The sequence below is a fragment of the Pipistrellus hanaki genome (assembly GCF_964339955.1).
Source record: "Pipistrellus hanaki genome assembly, chromosome: 2".
In the NCBI taxonomy this organism is placed as follows: Eukaryota; Metazoa; Chordata; class Mammalia; order Chiroptera; family Vespertilionidae; genus Pipistrellus; species Pipistrellus hanaki.
Window position 1 is genome coordinate 5,978,069 of NC_140504.1, and position 22,555 is coordinate 6,000,623.

General features: G+C 57.0%; 1 protein-coding gene across 2 annotated transcripts in view; it reads left to right on the forward strand.

The window, feature by feature from the left end:
- The first annotated feature begins 14,444 nt into the window (after positions 1–14,444).
- PDE9A (phosphodiesterase 9A) overlaps positions 14,445–22,555 on the forward strand; it is an 87,254-nt gene continuing 79,143 nt past the window's right edge. Inside the window, exon 1 of one of the 2 annotated variants that reach the window (XM_084873643.1) lies at positions 14,445–14,553. Coding sequence is in view for 1 of the 2 variants with exons in the window: in XM_084873642.1 (XP_084729768.1) it covers positions 17,906–17,974 (69 nt within the window). In the remaining variant the exon portion in view is untranslated. Of the gene's footprint in view, positions 14,554–17,694; positions 17,975–22,555 lie in introns of those variants that run through there. The other variant, XM_084873642.1, reaches the window with a different exon arrangement.

A 22,555-nucleotide genomic window follows, 5' to 3' on the forward strand; every position in this document is an offset into this window, starting at 1 on the left:
CGCGACTGGACATTTGAGCCTGAGACCCTCTAAGGGGCTTCTCGAGCAGCAGCAGCGGTGTAGGAGGCTCTGGCGGCCATGCAGGCGTGTGGACACATTTGTAAACTGACATGAACACATTTCAAACACGAGGGCCCGGCCGTCTTCTCCCAACCTTCCCTGGGTCAGTGAGGGGCCCGCTGACCCCTCTCGCCAGCCCCACTGCCACCTGGGGCTCTTTCTTCAGCGGCTGCGTGTAGTTACACACACACACACACACACACACACACACACACACACACACAGGGAGACTGACATGTAAATGTCATGGGCCACGAAAGCGCTGCCTCTTACAGGGACGCCCTCAGCGGTTGTAACAGATTTTGCTTATTTGCCACACAATGGAAGCAAAGACCAGCCAGAGAGAACTCCCGGCACATGCTCTGGTTTTCCCTTTGTCTGCTTGGAGGCAGCTCTTTCCTCCCTCCCAGAGGCAGCGAAGTAGAAGATGTAACAATGACTCATTAAAGTTCCGTCTGCAGATCATCAAATCCGTCACTGGGTAGGTTCACGTCCCGTCAGATAACCGGATATTTATTCCAGAGTGACAGACCCCCCATCTGCCTGACTCTCTCGCTGAGGCAAATGGCTGTTTTCTTTCCTGTACCGCTGCTAATGCCGTAATAACGTGCTATTGTGTACATATTAATGACACTCCACAGACACCACCCTCCGCGAGGGAGCGTTTCTGAAGAAGCCTGCCTCGTTTCCAAGCAGGTCCGCCTGTCGTGCCGTTTTGTGCAGCAATTTCTCCTCTTCACTGACGCTGGAACAGTGGAGGGCCAGTTGCAAACCCCACCTGTCACCAGGGACCGGTAATGGTGTTAGTGGGAGGCGGGCCATTATTTTGGCCGCGCACATAATTACATCAAACCCGTGTGCCTGGTAATGGCGTCTCCTAAAAGAATTCATCTGGATTGCAAATGATGACAAGGAATGTCTCCCACGTGGTGAAGGGCCGTGGATTTTCGTACGCCACCATGGCGAGGGTTCACGGGGCAGGCCTCAGAGGCAGGGTGTGTGTTGTAGGCGGGAGGAGGTTAACCAGCGTGCAGCACCGGAGGGATTCCTGTAGAGTTCCCATTGGTGCTAACTGGGCTCGTGAATAGGATTTGACAGCATGCACACATGCACATGCACACATTCACATGCACACACACGCACACATGCACACACTCACCCACAGGCACACGCATGTGCACGCATGAGGAGGGCAGCCTTGGAGGGCCCACACCCCCTTCCAGAACCACCACCTGCAGAGCACTGTGATCTCACTTGCAAATTCTAATCAGAAGTGACAGACAGCTCGTAATAGGGAAGGGGACCCCTGGCATGAGGCCACACGCAGCTACCTACGGAGAGGTGCAGGGGACACCACAGCGCTGTCTTCGTCACTCTCAGCAATCTACAATGATCTCCCGTGTACCGACAAAAACCAGGGTCCGGGGGTTACACGGGAGCCTCCCACGCTTCCCGATGGGTAGTGTCCGGCTACTTCTGAGCCAAGGACTCGGGCCAGCTCTCTGACCCACGAGGCACGGACAGAGGGACTCCTGGCACAGCTGCAGCTCACAGCGGGACAACCACAGCCGTCAGGTGGCCAGCCCCACACCCACATGCCCAGCCATCCCGGAGGGCAAGTGTCAGGAACGCTTCAGGCCTGTCGTGGGATTGGGGGGGGCGGGGGGGGCGGGGGCGGGTGTTGACCCAGGAGCAGACCCCAAGGCAAATCCGGTCATAAAGCCGTTACTTGGGACCTGGGTCAGGCAGGGGACATCTCAAAAGGCAGGCCAGTTTGGATGAAGGGCTACCTGCCCACATTCTGCTTTGCAGTCGCCATTGCAGCCGTGGGCCCTACCACGAGGCTCACTCTTAGTTCCAGTGAACTTCCGGGTCAGCATGGGGAGAGCCCGCTCCGCTGCAGCCGGGGTTTCAGCGCCTCTGGCCTCGGCTGGGTCCGCCCAGTGTCTTTGTTTATTCCCTCCGGCCTTTAATGCTTCCCCAGCTGTGCATGCTCCTGCCGCCCACGCTGAGGGGCTCCTGAAAAATCCTTCCTCCCGGTCCCTCTGCGGCCCCCACGCTCTGCCCACGCTGAGCTGACGGAGGAAATGAGCCTCTACCCAGGCCCCTTATCAGGACATTCTCCAGGGAAGCAGCTCAATTGTCTGTGAATGTCACAGCAGGGGGTTAACTCCTCCAATGCTGCTGGGCCTCAAACTCCAGCTGATCCTCCTCTGCAGCCGCCATCCTGGAGCTGGAAGCAGGGCCCGCACACAGTGTCCCGGTCACCCAGCCAGGCTGCCCAGCTGACACCGAAGGGTCCTTCCTCACCTCTGCATCCAGCTGGCCAGGCCCTGAAGGCCCCCTGCCCTGGCCTGCTCCCACATGTCCGTCCACACAGACAGCACAGGACAACGAAGTGAGGGTCGGCGGAGGGTGGGAGCGGGTTCTCTCCCTGGGGGGATGGGAGGTAACAGAAGCAAGAGGAGGGGCCGGAGTGACCCGTGTGATCATGGATGAGAGCTGGAGGCGCCACTGGGGCCACGTGAATGAACACGGATACAGAGGTTGTATGTGGAAGTGTTAACCTGCATGTACGCAGGTCGGGATGCACACATACTTTCTTGCGCTGTCAGCTGAGAGGGTCTGGAAGCAGCGACACGCAGTGCCCATGAGCACCTGGCGCCAGCTGTTGGCTTCTAATCGCACTCTCCTGTGTGAGGACCCAAGGCCCCGGAGATTCTGGGGCTGGGGAGGGAAATGTGCAAGACTGGCCTAGAACATCTTGCAGTGCCAGAAGTAAGGAAGTGCTAAAAGAGCGGGGGGGGGGGGGGGGGGGGGAGGAAGAGAGAGAGAGAGGAAGAGGGAGAGAGAGAGAGAGAGAGAGAGAGAGAGAGAGAGAGAGAGAGAGGAAGAGAGAGAGAGGAAGAGGGAGAGGGAGAGAGAGGAAGAGAGAGAGGGAGAGGGAGAGAAAGAGAGAGAGAGAGGAAGAGGGAGAGAGAGAGAGAGAGAGAGGAAGAGGGAGAGAGAGAGAGAGAGAGAGAGAGAGAGAGAGAGAGAGAGAGAGGAAGAGGGAGAGAGAGAGGAAGAGGGAGAAGGAGAGAGAGAGAAGGAAACCACATGGTGGAAAGTCCAGGAGCCAACCCAAAGAGCTCCCAGTGGCCAACGCTGGGACAATTAGAGCAACAAAATAAGTAGTATTGGATTATAGCCCGAGAGTAAAATAAATATCCACGAGGCCATGTCGATATAAATAAGAGGTTGAACAAATAAACCAGGGAAGAAGAGACAAATTTCCCAGGAAAAAGCATTCAGAATGTGTGCAGTCTCTGTCCTCCAGGGTGAGCGTGCCTCCCCTCTTTAGGTGTGGGCTGTGCGAGAAGTCTTCTCCCGGAGAGGACCGTGTGGAAGGGGAAAGAGGAACTTGGCAGTGGAGAGACTGACAACCATGACCTCTGCCAGGTGGTCAAGGTCAACATCAACAGTGATAAGCCATGTTGAAGGCAGCACCCTGGATATGACGTAATAAAAATGGCACTTCACCGGGGCCATCTTCCCGCCCCAAACCCACACCCCATCGAATCATGAGAAAAACATCAGCCAAATCCTGATTGGGGGGCAGCCTGCAAAATAGCTGACCTGCACTTCTCAAACCTGTCAAGGTCATCAAGAGCATAAAAAAAATTTTTTTTTTTTAAAAAAAGGAAAATTTGTTTGGCCGGTGTTGCTCAGTAGTTGAGCATCAACCTACGAACCAGTAAGTTGCCGTTCTATCCCAGGTTGTAGGCTCGATCCCCAGTAGGGGATGTGCAGGGGGCAGCTGATCAATGATTCTCTCTCATCAGTGATGTTTATATCCCTCTCTCCTCACCCATTCTTTCTGAAATATATATATATATATATATATATATATATATATATATATATTTTTTTTTTTTTTTTTTTTTTTTTTTTTTAATAAACACAGGAAAATCTGAGAACTGTCTCAGCCCAGAGGAGCCTAAGGAGACGTGATGACTGATTTTCTGGAGGACATTCGCAGAAACCAATGATAATGACTGAACCATGTATCAGCACGGGTTCGTCCATTGTGACCAGCGTGTCACACTCAGGTAAGATAGTAAGGGCAGGAGAAACACGTGTTAGGTACATGAGAACTCTGTGTTCCATCTTTGCCATTTGTCTGCAACCTTAACACTGTTCTGAACTGGAATTGTTATTTTAAAAATTATGATGAGCATATTAAGCGTGTGACTCGCGGAGAGCACCGCTCGGGAGGTGACCGGCACCTTCGCGGCCACCACAGCCCCTGCCGGAGTGACGCAGGCTGGGCCCGGCCCGGCCTCTGGGTTCTCTCCGGAGCCTTTCCCACCGCGTCCCCAGGAAGTGGCTCTTTCCACTGGGGTTGCAGGGCTGCTGGGCTGTGAGTTCTGGGCAGCCCGCCAGGCAGGGCACTGGCCACGTGGGAAAAGCCCATTAGAGGATGGACAGACAGACAGACCAAGACCCTGGATCCATTTGCATCTAATGCCAGATCCACCCCGGACTGTTTAGTTATGAGTCAAAGTGTTGCCCGTCCTGACCTTTGAGCTGACATTCTGTCACTTGGGTGTACAATGGATGTGCATGATGTTAGCTAGTCCCATTTTAGAAAGAAAAGAAATTTGGGGAACCGTGTCTTGCATCATTAAAAAAAAACCTGTATTGGGCACCTCACAGACGCAAAGCTCATTTCTTTCTGGAGCAGCAAACTTGGCTGTACGCAGCGGCCAGACAGCCTCTCTCATTATGTGGCTGCCGCCCGCCTGATGACAACGTAGAACTCCACTGGCAGGCTCAGCCCTCCTCCTGCCATCGAAGAAGAAGTGGCAAGTTCATGTTTAAGCAGCAACAATGACAAGCCGTAAACCACAGTCACAGAGCATTGATGGCGTCTAAATGCCGATGGCCGGTCACCAGGGAGACCGCCTTTGCGAAGAGACCGTTCAGCGCGCCCGCGCGGGGAGCCCGGCCCACGGTGGCCGGCGGTCAGCGGGACCCGCTCCGTTCCTGGAAGGTCGCACCGGGCCCGAGGTGACTCTCGTTAAAGGCCCGAGCGGGCCCCGCGCCCCCTCCCGACGTCTGGATGCCATTACGTGGCGTAGGCCGCGGAGAAACCGCGCCTGCCCTGATGTGGGAGCGGAAACTCTGTTTAGAAGGTTCAGCTTGCTCCAAAGGGGCCTCTTCAGCAATTCTCAAGCCTACACTCCCAGAGGGAGGAAAAATTACAACTGCCATGGCAACAGTGATTTAGTGCTTGTTATACTGAGAACCAACCGCAGGCTCTCCCACAGCGGTTTCCGCCTGCTCCTATGCTAGAAAGCAGAAAAGAGGCAAGGAAGGAGAAGAGGAGAGTCATGGACAGGGCATGCTGTGGGTGGTGGCTAAGTGCTTCTTACACATATACCAGCTAGTCCCTGCAAAGGCCGTGAGAGCCCATTTTACAGAGCAGAAAGCTGAGGCCTAGGAAGGTGAAACAACTTATCCACCAGAGCTGCTCAGCAAATAAGAGCTGGATTCGGACCCCAGCTGACCAGACCCCAGGACCCACTGGCCCGGCCACCACAATAATCAGCCTGGCCTCCTTACATACAGATCACCTCAGGACCCTCCACAGCTTCAGACCCTCCCGTGGCTTCTGTCACACCTAAATGAAATCCCAAACTCTGCAAATCCAGCTCACGCTGCTCTCTGCTGCCTGTTGGCTCTCGTCCTCCATCTCCCTGCCCCAGCACCAGCTGCCTCTGGCCTCCCCACCGCTGCTCCCTCCACACGGACAGCTCTGCTTCTGACCCAGTCCCCTCCTTCAATTGACTCATGTCTCTGCTCAAATGGAACCTCCTCCACAAGGCCTTCCCTGATCACAATATCTAAAATTGCAGTTCAGGTGGCAGCATAGGTAAACACCTAAATTGCTGCCTCAAACAACAATATCAAAACTACAACTAAAAGACAAAACGGACATCATCCAGAACCACAGGAAAGCTGGCTGAGTGGAAATTCTACAACTAGAAGGAAAGAGGAAAGCACATTGAGACTCAGAGGAGCTGCAAAAGGCTGAGGTACAGAGACGTATGTGCCTGGAAAGGATGGGCAGCTGAGTGCAGGGTGGCTGAGTGTGAGGCTGGCTTTCTAAAGCAGGAGGGAGACGGGAGCTCCTGACTGCACTGAACTTCAGTTCTGGGCAAGTTTCTGGGAACCCAGACTCATTCATAGAGGCAGTGGGGTGGGGGGTAGGCAGTGGGGGCGGGGAGGGAACCAGGCTTGTAGGGAAGGGCAGTTGGGGAGGACCAGGCCTGCAGGGGAGGGCAGTTGGGGGGGGGGGGCCAGGTCAGCAGGGGAGGGCAGTTAGGGACAATCAGGCCTGCAGGGGAGGGCAGTTAGGGGGACCAGGCCTGCAGGAGAGGGCTGTTGGGGGAGACCAGGCCTGCAGGGGAGGGCAGTTGGGGGGGGGACCAGGCCTGCAGGGGAGGGCAGTTGAGGGGGGACCCAGGCCTGCAGGGGAGGGAAGTTGAGGAGGGGGCCAGGCCTGCAGGGGAGGGCAGTTGGGGAGGGAGGGGGGACCAAGCCAGCAGGGGAGGGCAGTTAGGGGCAATCAGGCCTGCAGAGGAGGGCAGTTGGGGGGACCAGGCCTGTAAGGGACCAGGATCTTCCTTGGCTTTATTTTATGCTTTGTAGGTTTTATCTCTGTCTTGGCATTATACATCTTTGGTTTGTTTATTGTCTATCTCCCCACCAGAATACAAGTCCCACGTGGGTGTTTATTGTCTGTCACCTCACCAGAATACAAGTCCAAGGTTCGGAGAATTCTGCCTATCTTTATTATTGACAGGGCTTTGTGCAAACCTGTACTGGAGATAGCGCTTATCGCATTGTGTGTATGTGTCGGGCAGGTGTGGGATAGAGGAAGTGTGCTATCTTCCTCTGTGTCTGCCTCTGAGCATGTCAGAGAGCACAGCCCGGCTGTACATAGCTCTCCCGAACTCCAGCTCCCCACTCCTGGCCCAGTGCTTCCCCCAACCCCTGCGCAGTGAGTGTTTGTTTGCTCGTGTCTGGATTTGGGCTGGCCCAAAGGTGGGAAGGCCCATGACACCTGCCCAGAAACAGGCAACCGAAAGCTCATGTTTCCAAACTGTGGCACATTCTTTGGTGCCCTCCATGCCCCACTTCATCTAATTTCTTGGTAGAAGCTTCTTTGGAAAATTCCAGTCTCTTCTGGTCTAAACTGGTCAAGAAAGGTGCTTTTCCTCAGCAAAGTCAGGTGGCGAGAGTGGACACAGCCCAGAGGCCAGGGCCGGGGTGTCCGGACTGAATTCAGAGCCTCCCCTCAGGAACCAGAGGAGCGGGAGGAACACCACCAGGAAGCCCAGGGGTTCAGTGGAGTTCGGAGAAGCAAATCAAGAGGGAGATGAGAGAGCCAGTAGGAGGAAGACACCTGGGGGTGTGGGCTGCAGTGAAAGCTGACTTCAGCATTGGGACCCCAGGTGAGTTCCAGTCACGAATGTCACAGATGAGGGGGACTTTCTGAGGCAGGCGGCCAGCAGTTCCGGAGATCTGCTCCCTGAAGCCACTGTCGGGAATGTCCAGGCAATGGCAGTGGCCCTGGAGCATCAGAGTCAAAACATTTAAAACACAAACATCGAGAACGGCTTGACAGTTAAGAAAGAAAAAAAAAAAGGAAAAGGATTTTTCTATTGTTAAGATCTCACTTTTCTATCATCTGCAATTTATAAAATACTAGAGGCCTGGTGCACAAAATTTATGCAGGGGGGCAGGGGGTATGTGTGTGTCCCACAGCCCAGCCTGCACCCTCTTCAATATGGGACGCCTCTAAGGATGTCCAACTGCCCTATCACAATCCAGGACTGCTGGCTTCCAACCACTCGCCTGCCTGCCTGATTGCCCCTAACAGCTTCTGCCTGCCAGCCTAATCACTGCCTAACCACTCCCCTGCCAGCCTGATCAATGCCTAACTGCTTCCCTGCTGGCCCAATTGCCCCTAACTGCCCTCCCCTGCATTCCTGGTTGCCCCAACTGCCCTCCACTTCAGGCCTGGTCCCCCCCCCAACTGCCCTCCCCTGTAGGCCTGGGTCCCCCCCAACTGCCCTCCCCTCCTGGCCTGATCGCCCACAACTGCCCTCCCCTGCTGGCCATCTTGTGGCAGCCATCTTGTGGCAGCCATCTTGTGGCAGCCATCTTGTGGCAGCCATCTTGTGGCAGCCATCTTGTGGCAGCCATCTTGTGTCCACATGGGGGTGGCCATCTTATGTGTTGGAGTTATAGTCAATTGAATATTATCTCTTTATTATATAGGATACTATGTCACACATATTGGGGGAAGGGCACTGTGGGCCTTTTGTTTGTTTGTTTGTTTGTTTGTTTTTACTTATTTTGTGGGAAGCAATAGAGGAAATGCCCTGCCCTCTCCCCCAACGAGGACTGAGAGGCCCCTCCCCTTAACCCTCAACCCCTTGGGGTTTGGGGCATGTGGGAAGGTGAGGGGCTCTTCTCAGGATGCAAGACAGGGACCTTCCTGTGCATTTGGACAAGCAGGCGCTCAAGTAACTAATCACAGATTTACGAACAGCATGGCCACAATCAAACTTTAAGTTCATGGAAGCTAAAATATAGGCCAGCTCTGGCCCCTAAAACGTATTTAGTGCATTTCTTTCAGCATGCCACGCCCCGTGGAGGCCACCAAACCAACGGCACACCACCCTCCTCTCTCAGGAGCTTGCTGCGAAGCCGGAGCCCTGAGCCTGAGGATACTGTGAGGATACGGGCTGCTGGCGAGTCCTCGGTGCAGGGCTGCATGCCCGTTGGGCTCTGTGTCCTGTCTCTGGAGAGGAGGTCAGCAGTTTGCAGTTGATTCCGGGACAACCCTCACTACCCAGCTACCCCTGGGACAAGAGGTCTCTTGGGTCCTAGGCGCAGCCAGGACGCTGATCTAGAACCCTGGCTGCTCTCCGCAGTCACCCTGGGTGCCCCTGCCGCAGGGAGGCTGAGGACAGACAGACCCAGACGCCCGCCACACTCTCCCAGGCCATCCCAAATCCCAGAGCCCAAGTGAGAAAGGAACCAGCCTGTTGGGTGGGCGTCTGGTGGGCAGCCTTGTCCCCCTCCTGAGACAGAGTTTAGGGAGGAAGTGGGATGACTACAGAAATGAGGCCTGCTTGGTGAGCTGCTGCTTCCTGGCAAGTCTCAGAGTCTTTCCCGTATCACTGGGCCCGAAGGAGCCAAACCCCCACTCACCCGCTCTGCCATATGTGCAGCCTCCTGCAGTCCTCAGTGCCGTCGCTCTGTTCCTCTCACAGCGCAGCTCAGAGCTGGAGTGGCTCTCTGTCTGCCGCCTTCTGATCGCCAGGAGCCACGGGCTGGAGAGAGTCAGGGTCTTTTTGCAGCTAAAAGAGCCTTAAGCATCCCCCCGCCCAAGCTGTCCCTCAGTCACACTCACATCCGGCCTGGAGCCCCTACCAGGTGACCCCAGGGCCAGCGGAGGTCACCTGAAAGCTTTGCAAGGGCAAGCCCACTGCGGTCCAGCAGTGACTCGGGAGGAAGCTGCTCCGTCCATGCTCGTTTTATCACTTCAATACTTCTCCCTTTCCAGAGTTTATGGCAAAAGTAACATCACAGCATTAGAGAAAAATCTTTTTAATGCCTAGAACCCCACCACCTCTACACAGCCATCCCAGAGCCTCCTCCCAGACCGAGCCAGCCCTTGCTGGTTTTCACGGAGCTCTTCTCCCTGGCGTGCAAGCTCCCAAGCCAGGCGGGACCTGCCAGGCTGGTCCCCGCGGTCCAGGCGCTAACGAACGAACGAGTGGGTCGAGCCGAAATGCTTCTGTGGGTTCTGCTGTCGCTGACGTCACCGGAATTTCCTTGGCCTCTGTACACGTGTCATAATTATCAACCTTGATTTTCCCTTCAGCAAACGTGCCACGATTTAATTAGTCCCCATCTTTGAAAATGTGGGTCACTTTTTCTTTCTTTGTTAATGTTTCTGTATTAAACAATATCTCCTTTCTAAGCTGACGAGCAATCCAGAATGCTTACAGGAAACGTGGTAGAGGTTTGATTACTTAAACATGTCAAGTCACATTTTTGCAAACAACATGAATTCAGTTTAAAAAGATCGACATATGTAATACTTTCAACAATAAAAGATTAAAAAAAAAAAGACATAGAAAAGATCAGCCACCGACTTGGAGAAAATATTTGTAAATATATGATAGCCAAAGGGTTACTAACCTTTGTATAGAAACAGCCAGTTTAAATCTACATATATAAAAGCCTAAGGGACCGAACAACCTGGTGGTCATGATGCATACTGACCACCAGGGGGCAGATGCTCAGTGTAGAAGCTTCCCCTGGCTGTCTGTGCACTCCCACAGTGGGCGTCCTGCCCAGCTGACCAACAGGTGCCAGACACTGGGCTCCTGGCCGGCAAGCACAGCTGTGGCAGCATGGGCCTCTCCTGCCTCCAAGGCAGCACTACTGAATGGTGGCCGTGGCAGGTGCAGTGGGGCTGGGATGGGGAGCAACATGGTGCCAGGCCCGGCTCCGGCTCCTCCCTGGCTGCCTGCCACTTCACGCACTACTACATCCTTCAGGGGATGTCAGACTGTCAGCCCCAGATTGCAAGAGGGTGCAGGCCAGGCTGAGGGACCCCACTGGTGCACAAATCTGTGCACCAGGCCTCTAATCCTATATAATAAAGAGGTAATATGCTAATTGACCATCATGCTCTCATAAGACAGTGGCACCTACAGCCACAAGATGGAGGTGCCCAGTTTTCATGCAACCATTACTTAAAAAAAAAAAAAAAAAAAAAAAATCCTTACCCAAGTGCATGATTATTTCTTTTAAATCGTCTGTTCTCAGGAAGCAGGTGGGCATCCCCCAAGGGACCCAAACTGTGAGAGGGTGCAGGCGAGGCTGAGGGATCCCCCCACCCCGTGTGTGTGAATTTTCATGCACCAGGCCTCTAGTCAATAATGAAAAGATCTTTTAAGTAGAATAAAGGGCAAAAAATATTAATTCACTGAAGAAACCCAAATGGACTCACGCCAGGGGTGTCTCATCTCATTCACAAAGAAATGCAAGTTACAACAAGACATTTCCTTTTTATTAGACAGAAAAATGCAAACGGGGTTAAGTCTTATTGTATTGACCACGTGCTGAAAGGGCACTCTGGTGTTTGGGCGGTGGGTGCATAAGCTGGTATATTATGACTTCTAATAAGAAATATGTAGTTGCTCTTTGTCCCTATTTCTGGCACAGAGCTGCGAAAACCCTTGGAATTCCCTAAGTGATCATAGCAGTAAGGGTGTCTTGATTTTCACCTGAGATTCTGTTAATGAGGTGACTTTTGGAAAGGACCTAGGCTGCCTAAGGGTGGTGGCAAGTTGCCAGGGAAACTAAGCAGGTGATTAGAGGATTGGAATTTCCAACCTCACCGCCCTGAGGTATGGGGAGGGCAGAGGTGGCATCAATCCCCAACCGCCCATGATGGGACCAATCCTGTCTATGAAGTGGAGGGAGCCTCCATAAACACTCAAAGGCTGGGGTTCAGAGAGCTGCCAGGCTTGTGCACCCGGACATTCGAGGAGAGCAGGAGGCTCGGAGAGGGCCTGTCCCACGCTTGCCCTATGCATCCCGGCGGACAGCCAGTCCCTGCGCTTCCCCCTCTTACACTGAACCGGTGGACTGGTAAGCAGCATGTTTCTCTGAGTCTGTGAGCTGCTCTGGCCTGGCCATCGAGAACCTCCAAGCTATCATGGTCCGTCAGAAACACGGGCGACCACCTGGCCTTACCATTGGCACCTGGCGTGGGGGAGAGTGGTCTGTGGGACTGAGCCCTGCACCGCCGGAGATGAATTCCAGGACACCAGCCGGCGTCAGAGAATTGCTTGTTGGTGTAGCGCAGTGTTTCCCAAACTTTTGACACATGTGTACCCCTTCTATAATTTCCGTAACGCTGAGTACCCCTCGTACTCATGAGAACGTAGAATTAGGCGCAGCTAAGCACGGTGCAGTGCATATCCCCACCAAACTCCGGTGCAACGCGTACCCTCACCAAACTCTTCCCGTGCCCCTGGGGGTACGCGTACCACACTTTGGGAAACACTGGTGTAGGGAACCCACCTGTCAATACACACATTGGAACGGGGTGCTCAGACCACTTACCATAATGGAGGGCAACTTGGCAAAATAAAAAAATTGAGATATGCACCCACCCGTGATCCAGAAATCTTACTTCTGTGAATCCGTTCTACAGGATGGCAGCACAACTACCAAAGGCTATATATACCTGGGGGTGATTTTTTACATCGTTTACAACCAAACACTGTTCCGGGCAAGGCCACGCCCATCAATCACACAGGGCATCTGATCTAAGATAAGAGAGCCTGCAGGTCAAAGACCCATGGGACTAGTATGAAGGGGGCGGAGCCCTGTCTTCTCACCCAGATGGGACTTTGACTTTTTTACCATATTGTTTGAAACATTTACAACCAGTACGCATTTTGTAATGACCAACCCCACGGAGAGAGAGAAGTGTGTATAAATCAAACGCTGCTGAAACTGGCACTGCCATGATCATTTCTGTGTGAGTGTGTTCTCCCTTCGTGCTAAAGCTTGGGGCAGGTGGTCAAGGGCCCGGGCCCTTTCTGGAACTCCTGGTGCACCCTGCCTGGCTTTCCCAGAGCGTCCGAGCAGGTCCCAGATGTAGCTCAGTTCCTGGCATGCATGCAAAAGTCTGATTCCCCCAAGAGGCCAGTGGTCAGGCCTTCAGAATGGACATGCCTTGTCTCCAACCAGTCTGTAATTGTTCTTGCATTCTAAGTTCTTAATGAAAGTTGTATTAAGATTACTTTAGCCAAAACCAGTTTGGCTCAGTGGATAGAGCGTCAGCCTGAGGACTGAGAGGTCCCAAGTTCGATTCCAGTCCAGGGCATGTACCTTGGTTGTGGGCACATCCCCAGTAGGAGGTGTGCAAGAGGCAGCTGATCGATGTTTCTCTCTCATCGATGTTTCTACCTCTCTATCCCTCTTCCTTCTTCTCTGTGAAAAATCAATTTTAAAAAAAATTTTTTTAAGTTTACTTTAGCTGGCCTGGTTCAGTGGATAGAGCGTCAGCCTGTGGACTGAAGGGTCCCAGGTTCAATTCCAAGCCAAGGGCACATGCCTGTTTTATGGGCTTGATCCCCAGTAGGGGATGCGCAGGAGGCAACTGATCAATGATTCTCTCTCATCATTGATGTTTCTATCTCTCTCTCCTTCTCCCTTCCTCTCTGAAATCAATAAATATATATATATATATTTTTAAAAGATTATTTATTCCTGCATCTTCTCAATTGTTTCTCCCTTGTACTTTCCCTTTTCCTTTCCTCCTCGGCGAGATTTGGGTTTACGTTGAAGGATCCCTCTGCGGTCTTTGTCCGGCGTTAGTGATAGCCACGGTGCTGGGGGCATGCCCACGTGAACAGCTGGGCCCTTAGCCGTTTCCGCCAGACTCGTCTAATGTGATGGCCTATTTCTTCCTGCAAACATGCACGACTCTGACAATTGGCTGCCCTCTAGAATGTCCTCGTGCAACCTGAATTTCATCATCCTTTCCGATGGGTATGGACGAACCCTGCACTTCTGTCTCAGCTCCGTGCGAAGAGGAGAAGACATAGCCTTCCTGCGAAGGTGGGGAGGTGCGCTGGAGTGCCTTCTAGGGTTCTTGCTCCGGTCAGGAGCCGCAGAGGGATGGCACTTCACTGCGACCACCGGCACTCTACGATGACCACGAACAGGAAGAGCCCGGTTTGTAATTTTAATCTTCTCCTGGCTCCAGGGTCCAGGGCTCCCCGGTCCCCTTTAACAAGGCCTGCTCCGGGCACCAACACATGTTTCCTTGTCTGGCAAGTTCATGTTGTCCCCCACCCCATCCCCGGCTCAGAGGAGTTGGTGTAGGAAGCGGTTGGATTCTTTTCAGAAGAGTCATTTTTTTAAAAAATGCCAGTTAGACCCAAGAGAGAACAGGAGGAGGGTGCCTTCAGGGCTGAGTCAGCAGCAGCCCGCTGACCCACTTCCCCGGGCGCCCCACCCCCACCCCCCACACCCCTGCAGTCCAGGGGCGCCACTGGGAGCAGATGCGGGAGCTTCTGGAGAGGCCCTGCCTGGCCAGGCCCCGCTACAGGCAGCCGCCTCCTTCCACTGAGAGATTCACCCCCAGCCTCTTCCTCGGTGCTCCCGCCTCCTGCCCTGTGCCTGCCTCCTTGCGCTGCCCACTCTGCAGGGACATGGCAGAGCCTCCTCTTCCTCCTCATCACGGCTTTGCCCCTTCTTGCCGAGGATGACAAGCTGGCGTGGTACCGGGGACCAGAGCCCAGCTGCTGGCGTGTGGTCTCGGCTCAGCGCCTCTGATCATCAGTGTGGCTCTCGTCACGCCTCACTCCGGCATTCTCCTTCGGTGCAGCTTTCCGGCAGGTGAAGGACGTGCTCTTGTACAGGTACGGGCCCATGTGCAGGCGGGATGGTAGGAGCAGAACGCTACAGCCCATTTGGGGGTGGTGGAGGAGGCTGACTCAGCACTGCCTCTTCGGGGGGCGGGGGGGGGGGGGACTCGTGTCTTTGCTGCTCCAGGAGCTCCTGCACCCCCATCCCCTCCTGTGAGGCTCAGGCTCCTGCACCCCCATCCCCTCCTGTGAGGCTCAGGCGGGCGGGATCTCACTCCCAGATCCCAGAGTCCCGCCCTGGAGCTTCCCAGGACTAGCTCACGTCCCCTCCCCAACTTCCCCAGGATTCTGCAGACACGGCCATCGAGTCCACAGAGACCCAGGCCTCCTGCTCCCCAGGCTCCTCCTCCTGCCCCGGCCCGCGGCAGACACCAGCGGTTTATTCGTTTATTAGTTTTTATCTCCATTCTGGACCTTCCGCGGGCTGTATGCCTGATGAACAAGCCAGGATCCGGTTTGCAAGTCAAGGACGTGGGGACTCCCGCCGGCTAATGTCATGGGCACCGAAGGGTTGGCTCCTGGACCCTGACCCCCGGGCCAGGCAGGGGAAGGAGCATAGATTTAGGCAGAACCTCATGCTGTGAAAGGGAAGGAGAGCAACAAGCAGAATAGCATCAACTCCACCAATGAGCAGAAACGAAAGCCTGGAACAGACTCCAAACGGGATGTGGGATCCCATCACATTCCGCTGTCGTCCTTCCGCCTCCAGGGCATTCCCGGCCCAGAGCGGTTCGCCCTGGCAGAGCCTGAGCAGGCCACTCTGCCCCGCTCAGCCTCCCGCGTGGACTGCACCTGCCGGGGGGAGGGCTGGGAGAGCGAAGTCCCTTCCATACCCCCCTCGGGGCCTGCCACTCTGCCACGTCTCTGACCTCACACCCCAATACAGTCCCCTCCACCTCTCCCTCCTCCCCACCCCCAGCCACACTCGCCTCCTGCATGAGGAACCTTGGCATGAGGCTGTGCCCTTTGCTAGAAGATTCTTTCCTCCCACATATACCTCCCGTTGCTGCCCACACTCCACATTCTGTAGCCCCTTCTCTGCATGACTCTTCTCCTTGCACTAATTATTCTCCCACCGCCTGCATCTCATGTTAAGTCGCCCACCTGTCCACCTCCCGGGAAACGCTGGCCCCTCCAGGCCGGGGGTTTGGTTTCTGTGCTCTTGCCCCGTGAGGGCCCCGCACCAGCACATGGTAAGGACAGCGTGGTGGCTGCAAGAGTCACGGCCGCTCCGTCGGGGACTGGTCGGGGCCAGGACTGCCATGTTATTGATTGACTATTGGTACAGCAGCCCTATCAGTCAGATACCGAGGGGAGCAATTATTATTCTGCGTACAGAGTCAGCCAGCGGTGTTCGAGGCCTGTCCCAGGGGTGCCTCGTGCCCAGGCACAGACCCACACCCTCCAGTCCGCGGGCAGCAGGCTCTGGGGCACCACACGCTAGAAGGGGGTGACTTGAGGGGGTTGGGTCGGGTGACAAAAGCACGTGGCGAATAAATAAGCACCGAGCTCACGAATGAGCCATCTGTCTGGCGGTGAGATTCCCACGCCAGGCAGCACACCAGCCCCACACATGAGTCGCCAGATTCGTCCCAACAGCATCAGAGCATTCAACAACAGAAAGTAACGTAATCATAGCTGTCACTCCAGGCTTTAGGGGACAGGGTATCATGATTGTGAGTCAGATGACTAACTGTAATCTCTCTCTCTCTCACACACACACACACACACACACACACATACACACTTCAGAGGCCTCCTGGCTGCCCCCTCTCCCTTGTAAAGCGAGTCCCATGGGGTGCCCAGGCTCTGAGCGGTCCCCTCACTGCACCGGAGTGGAGGGCAAGGCCATTGTCAAAGCCTCACAGAGTGGCACATACCGGACGGTCTGTCCAGAGGCCGAGGAAGACGTTCACCCGAAGATGACGACTACCCTGCCTTCCCCAGGGCTCCGGCCTGGCCTTGCTGCCAGCGGCCCCGGAGCAGAAGTCTGCCAGGGGCTGTGCGCCAGCCGGGGCCGGCGGCAGGAAGGAGAAGGCAGTGACCGTGGCCATGGTCAGCCACGCTCGGGCAGGCCTGGAGGGAGAGTCCCCCGTGTGCACTGGCCACCCTCTCCGTCGTCGGCAAAATCCAGACATTCAACAGACGGAGGCAGCGGCCGGGGACTCACGCAGAAGGAAACGGTCAGCGCGCTCCCTCTCCAGCTGGGCGGGCACCCACTGCCCAAAGCAACGGGCGCTGCCACCACTGGCCCGCGGGCACCTGGTGCCCACCCGGAGAGCCTGAGAGAACTGGGGCGCCGCAGGGGCGGCGGCAAGTGATCCGCAGGTCACTTCTGCCTGCGATCCCTCCCTTCCCCTCCTGGGGGGGTCGGAGGAGGGGAGAGACACAGAAAAGGGCTTAGACCAGCAGATGGCCGGTGGCTGGGCAATCCTCGCTTTGGCTACATCAAGGACAGAAATAAAATGACCATTTCAGCTCCCGGGGCAGGTAAAAGAGGCGGCCCCTCCCAAGAATGTACAGAAAACTTAGGGGAAGGCTGTGCCTTGAAGGAGAAGAACGTTCCTCGCTGCCGATCCAAACTGCAGGGACAGGGAAAGGGTTTGGCCTGGGGGCGCTTTCCCAGCGCTAAGTGGCCTGGGTTTGGGCCATGACCACAAACAGCTTAGGGCCCTGTGCCAGCCAGGTGCTGGCTGGGGGTTGCCTGCCCGCCTGCAGAGGGCGCTGTGCGCAGCGGTCAGCCTTGGGAGGCGGCCGCCCTGCAGCCAGAGGGGGGCCCCGCGTCTAGAGGGCACATGGAGATGGGCTACCCGCTTGGCCCTGGCCCCAGGCGGCTGGAGTCCAGCGGAAGCGGAGAGCGTGCCTGGATGTGGGGAGGAAGGAGGGGAGAGGGAGAGGGAGAAGAAGAGGGAGAGGGAGAAGGAGAGGGAGAGGGAGGAAGGAGGGGAGGTAGTGGAGGGGGATGAGGGGGAGAAGAGCAGGCGGGGAGAGAGAGGAAGGGGAAGAGGTAATGGGGAGGGGAGGGGGAGGAGAGAGGGAAGGAGGCAGAGGGGGGAGGCGGAGGGGGGAGGCGGAGGAGGGAGGAAGAGGAGGAAGATAGGAGGAGGCTGGAGGGAGGAGGCAGGAGGGAGGAGGCAGGAGGGAGGCGGCGGCCGAGGGGAGGAGCGCGGGCCGGCGGAGGCGGAGGGAGAGGAGCGGCGGCCGCGCTCCGGTTGGCCGGCCCCCGCGCCCTCGGCCGCCCGCCCTCCCCGCCTCCCCGCCTCCCCGCGGCGCCGGCGTCGGGAAAGTACAGTAAAAAGTCCAAGTGCAGCCGCGGGCGCAGGATGGGATCCGGCTCCTCCAGCTACCGGCCCAAGGCCATCTACCTGGACATCGATGGCCGCATCCAGAAGGTAGCGCCCCCGCCCCCCGCCTCCCCGCCGGCCGCGGGCCCTCCGGCGCTCGACCCCCGCCCTGCCCCCCAGCAGGCGGCCCTGCCCGCGGACAGCCCGGAGGCGCGGCGCCCGCGGCGGCTGGGGGACCCTGCGTCCGTGTGTCCGAGAGTCCAGGGGTCCGTGGCTCCGAGTGTCCGAGCGTCCGTGTGTCCGAGCGTCCGTGCGTCCGTGCGCCCAGTGGTCTCCGACAACTTCGGCGGGGGCGGCAGGGCTCTCTGGTCGGCTTTCCCCACGAACTGGACCCCCGTGGGAGGGGGCGAGCCGGGTGTTTTTCCCATTTCACCGGCAGAGCTTTCTTTGTACCAAAGCTGACCAGGCTGAGTTGTGCGTTCTCAGAGGCGGTACGTTAACCCGCTTCGTTTCGAGTGGAGCGGCCCCCGGAGCCGCGGGGCGGGCGGACCTGGGACCGGTCCGTGCGTGGAGGGTGCCGGTGCGATCCGCCCGCCGGGAGCACTCCCTGCTTCCCCGGCCCCCTCCCCGCTGCTCCCCCTCTGGTCGGCGTCCCTGTGTCCGTTTCCCCCCCTCTCCTGGGCCCGCAGAGGCGGTGGGCGCGGGACCAGCTCTGCTGCCCAGCCGCCGCCCCCCCTCCCTCGGAGAGAGGAAGCCTCCAGAGGGGCAGCGCCCGCACCCACGGAGCCCGGAGCAGGGGCATCCAGAGCAGACTTCCTGAGGGCCCCTCCTCTTCTAGCCCCTGGCTGGGTCCTGAGAGCCCTGCCCCTGATTGACAGAGGGGAACAATAGGTGAGCTGCTGGGGGGAAGGGGGGGTCTTAGCCCCACCTAGATTCCCGCCCCCGGGGACATGCCCCAGGGAGGCCATCTTCCCACACCCCGCCCCATCCTCTCACCTCACCCTTGTTCAGGGCACCCCACCGGGAACCCACGGAGGGTGCCCGCGGGCACCTGCTTGCCCGGGCTCAGGGCTCTGGTTCTCAGACCGCCTCCACCTGATAGGCTTTCCAGCAAGCCACCTCGCTCTCACCCTCCCCAGCTTGATCCCCGTGAAATGAGAAGTGCAGGCGCCCCCCCCCATAACCCCCTCTCACAGAATCGGACAGCCAGGGCAGGTGGTCACAAGCAGACACGGGACTAGACCCAAGTGCCCGGTGACTGCACGGGAATTTGTAACGGCCTCCCCAGAGGAAGAAACGGCCCTCCAGTGTGCCCACGCATCCACATGCAGCACGGACGTGAAGACATGCGTGCACACATAGACACACGTGCCACATGCAAACATACACAAAAGCACATGCACACACACATAGGCACACGGGCAAACATGCACACACAGACACAAGCACACACCTTTCCTGCCCCACCAAATAAAAGTTATCCAACGTCCGCGTTCTTTATCTTTTGAAAGAGGTGAGACGAGGAGACACCAGGTCAGAAGCGACAGCTGCCTCCAGAGAACTTTCCCCAAAGCTCCCTGGGAAGCCTGGCGAAGTGGGTGCGAGTGGAGGAGGTTCCAGAGGTCGGGAGGCGAGCGCCTGGCCTGGCAGGCTCCGGCCGTGGGGAGGGTGGGTTTCCGCAGGTGGCACGCCCAAGGTTGGGGTGACCTCCAGGAAGGCAGCCCTGTGGGCAGCTCGGGGAGACCTGGGCACCTGCGTCCGAGAGGGAGGCCGTGGCCTTGGGAGGGGCCGGAGCTGGCGAGTGCTGGCGTGGCCACCGCTTCTGTGATCTGGAGCGAGTCCCCAGGCTGCCCTGAGCCGGCCAGCCGCCCACTCGTGAAGCGGGGCAGCATCTGCTGTATGGACGGTCACGAGAAGTAAACAGATGCGTGTAAACAGCCGGACGCTGCGGGAACATGGTGGCGCGGGGCACGCTCTCTGTCCAGTGGATGTCCTTTCACGGATGCAGTGAGGAGGAGGAGGGCAGTGGTCTGGAAACCTTGGCCCTCCCTGCAGGGCCGGTTACTCATTCTTGACCTTGCCCGTGGCCTCTCCCCTCACCGCGGTCACTTTGGGAGGCTCGGGGCTGGACTTGGCTCTCCGCCAGGCCACTTGGGGTTTCTAAGCATGCGCTGGCCACTGGCCACCTTTCACCCCCTCCCCCATCCTTGAACTCCAGGCCAGCAGCTCTGTCCAGATTTCAAATGTCTCTCTCGGCTCAGGGCTCTTTCGGCAACGCTCGGGAGGCTGGGCTTTCTTAAAGCCCCATGCGCTGGATTAGCTCTGACGTTCCCCGTATGCTGTCGGGCTCTGTCTCCCGTTTCACCCATCCCGTGCTGTGTGTGAAAGGTCACGGACACAGGCCTCGTGTTGCTCCCAAGGAGAGGATGTGGAGGCAGGAGAGAGGGCGTGTGTGACGTTGTCGCGTTTGTATTGTGTCGCCCCGTCTGGTCCTCTGCCCTTTGGCTCCTGCATTCCTCCCGTTCTCTGTCCCCTGAGTGACCCCACGGCTGGCTGTTCCATGCTGTCCCCAGCAGTGGCCCCCGCGGGTGTTGTCTGCACCAGCGAAGCTGTGGATGGATGGCCACAGTGTCTGAGGAGGGCCGGTCTCAGCATCTCCACTCCCATGCCTTGGCCCCGGGTTAGTCACTGACCCTCCATGCGGCTATTTCCTGAGGTCACATGGGTGCGCTGTCGTGCTGCTTGTTGGGAGAACCAAACAGGGCCAGGCCAATCACTCAGTCAATTAGCCAGATGAGTTTATTGAGCAGCTACTACCTGCCGAGGGCTGGGGTCCAGGGTGAATGTGCCATTCATGACACTCAGTCCCACAAAGCAATGGCTACCTCTATCCTATGCCAGCCAAGCATTGGAGCTGGGCCCTGTGACAGACAGGGCACCCTGTGACAGACAGAAGGACACAGCAGGACCCGGCTGGTGGGAAGGGCTATGGTGCCGGTCGAGTGCGGGCTTGGTGAGTAGATTTTCTTCCTCCGAGAGGACCGGCTTTGTGGGGAAGGGGTCCTTTTTGGACCCAGCAACCTTAAGAAGACCCTGGGACTGCCGAACATCAGGGGTGCGGCCTCACGCTGCCAGCCGCACCTCCACACGGTCCCCATCGCCTGCTCAGCCACTGGCTAAGGAGCACAGGTGGCCCTGGAACCTCCCAGCACCAGGTGAAGGAGGAGGGGTTGGGCTAGGGTTTGGTGAGAACATTCTCTGGACAAGACTGGCGGCCCCGGAGCTCTTGGGCCTGTTGAAGGGGGCACCTCTGCGGTGAACTGCCCCGGCCGAGCAGCGCCCTGGAGTGACCCCACTGCTGTGGGGTCATGTGGCTCTCGGCAAACTGCGGCTCGAGAGCCACATGCGGCTCTTGGGCTCCTTGAGTGTGGCTCTTCCACAAATACCACGGCCTGGGCGAGTCTGTTTTTGAAGAAGTGGTGTTAGAAGAAGTTTAAGTTTAAAAAATTTTGGCTCTCTTGCCGAAACCGGTTTGCCTCAGTGGATAGAGCGTCGGCCTGCAGACTGAAAGGTCCCAGGTTCGATTCCGGTCAAGGGCACGTACCTTGGTTGCAGGCACATCCCTAGTAGATGGTGTGCAAGAGGCAGCTGATCGATGACTCTCTCTCATCGATGTTTCTAACTCTCACTCCCTCTCTCTTCCTCTATGTAAAAAAAAAAATCAATAAATAAAAATTTGGGGGGGGGGGCAATGTTAAAATATGTACACAGATAATAATTTAATAAAAAAAATTTTTTGGCTCTCAAAAGAAATTCCAATCATTGTACTGTTGATATTTGGCTCTGTTGACTAATGAGTTTGCCGGCCCCCATTACCACGCTCTCTGCGGGGCCGCCCTCAGCCACTCCGGCTGCTGTCCTGGTCCCCGCCTTTGCCTGCAGCTGGCACGTAGGTCTTTGAGAGCAAACAGCCACCTGCAAAGTTGTTTCTACTCTAAAACGGGAACCAAGTGAGAAAAACTGAAAAGGACGAGCAGAGCTCAAAAATGGTTAAACTGTCAACAGAAGACAGGTTCTAGTTCATAACAACCCCCTCTCCCCTCCTCCCCCCACTCCCTGTGCCTTCCTCCTTCCCCCCCTCCACACACACACACACACACACCTGTGCCTGCTCTCCCTGCCGGCTGGAGCCCAGCTCCCGTCTGCTCAGCCCATGGGGCCTTCTCACAGTGCCGTCTTTCACCTGGCCCGGCCCTCTTGCCCCCTGGGACCCTGGATCATGCTGCCTGGATACCTCAGAAGCCGGCCTCCGAGGGACTGCAGGGCCCTGGCCCGCCGTGCCCTCCCCGGAGGTCTGGTTCTCCTCTGGGGCTGCGGCCATCCTGCCTGCACACAGAGCCCCGGCTCTGCACGCCCCGCCGGCTGCCCGGGGTCTAGCCGGAGGAATTCTGCTCCCCACCGCCTGTCCCTCCCTGAGCCCCTGCCCTGCCCTGCACCGGGCTCCTCTGCCTTTGTTTCTCACCTTTGGCACAAACAGAGCCACCCCGTCTTCTACTGGTCACAGCACACCGACCCAGTCTGGTCCAGCGTGCTCCCACGGTGGGACCTGGCATCCCTCCCCACAAGCCCCAGCCCCTGCTGGAACGTGCCTGTCCTGCCACCTGGCACAGCCCCAGGGAAATCTCCTTT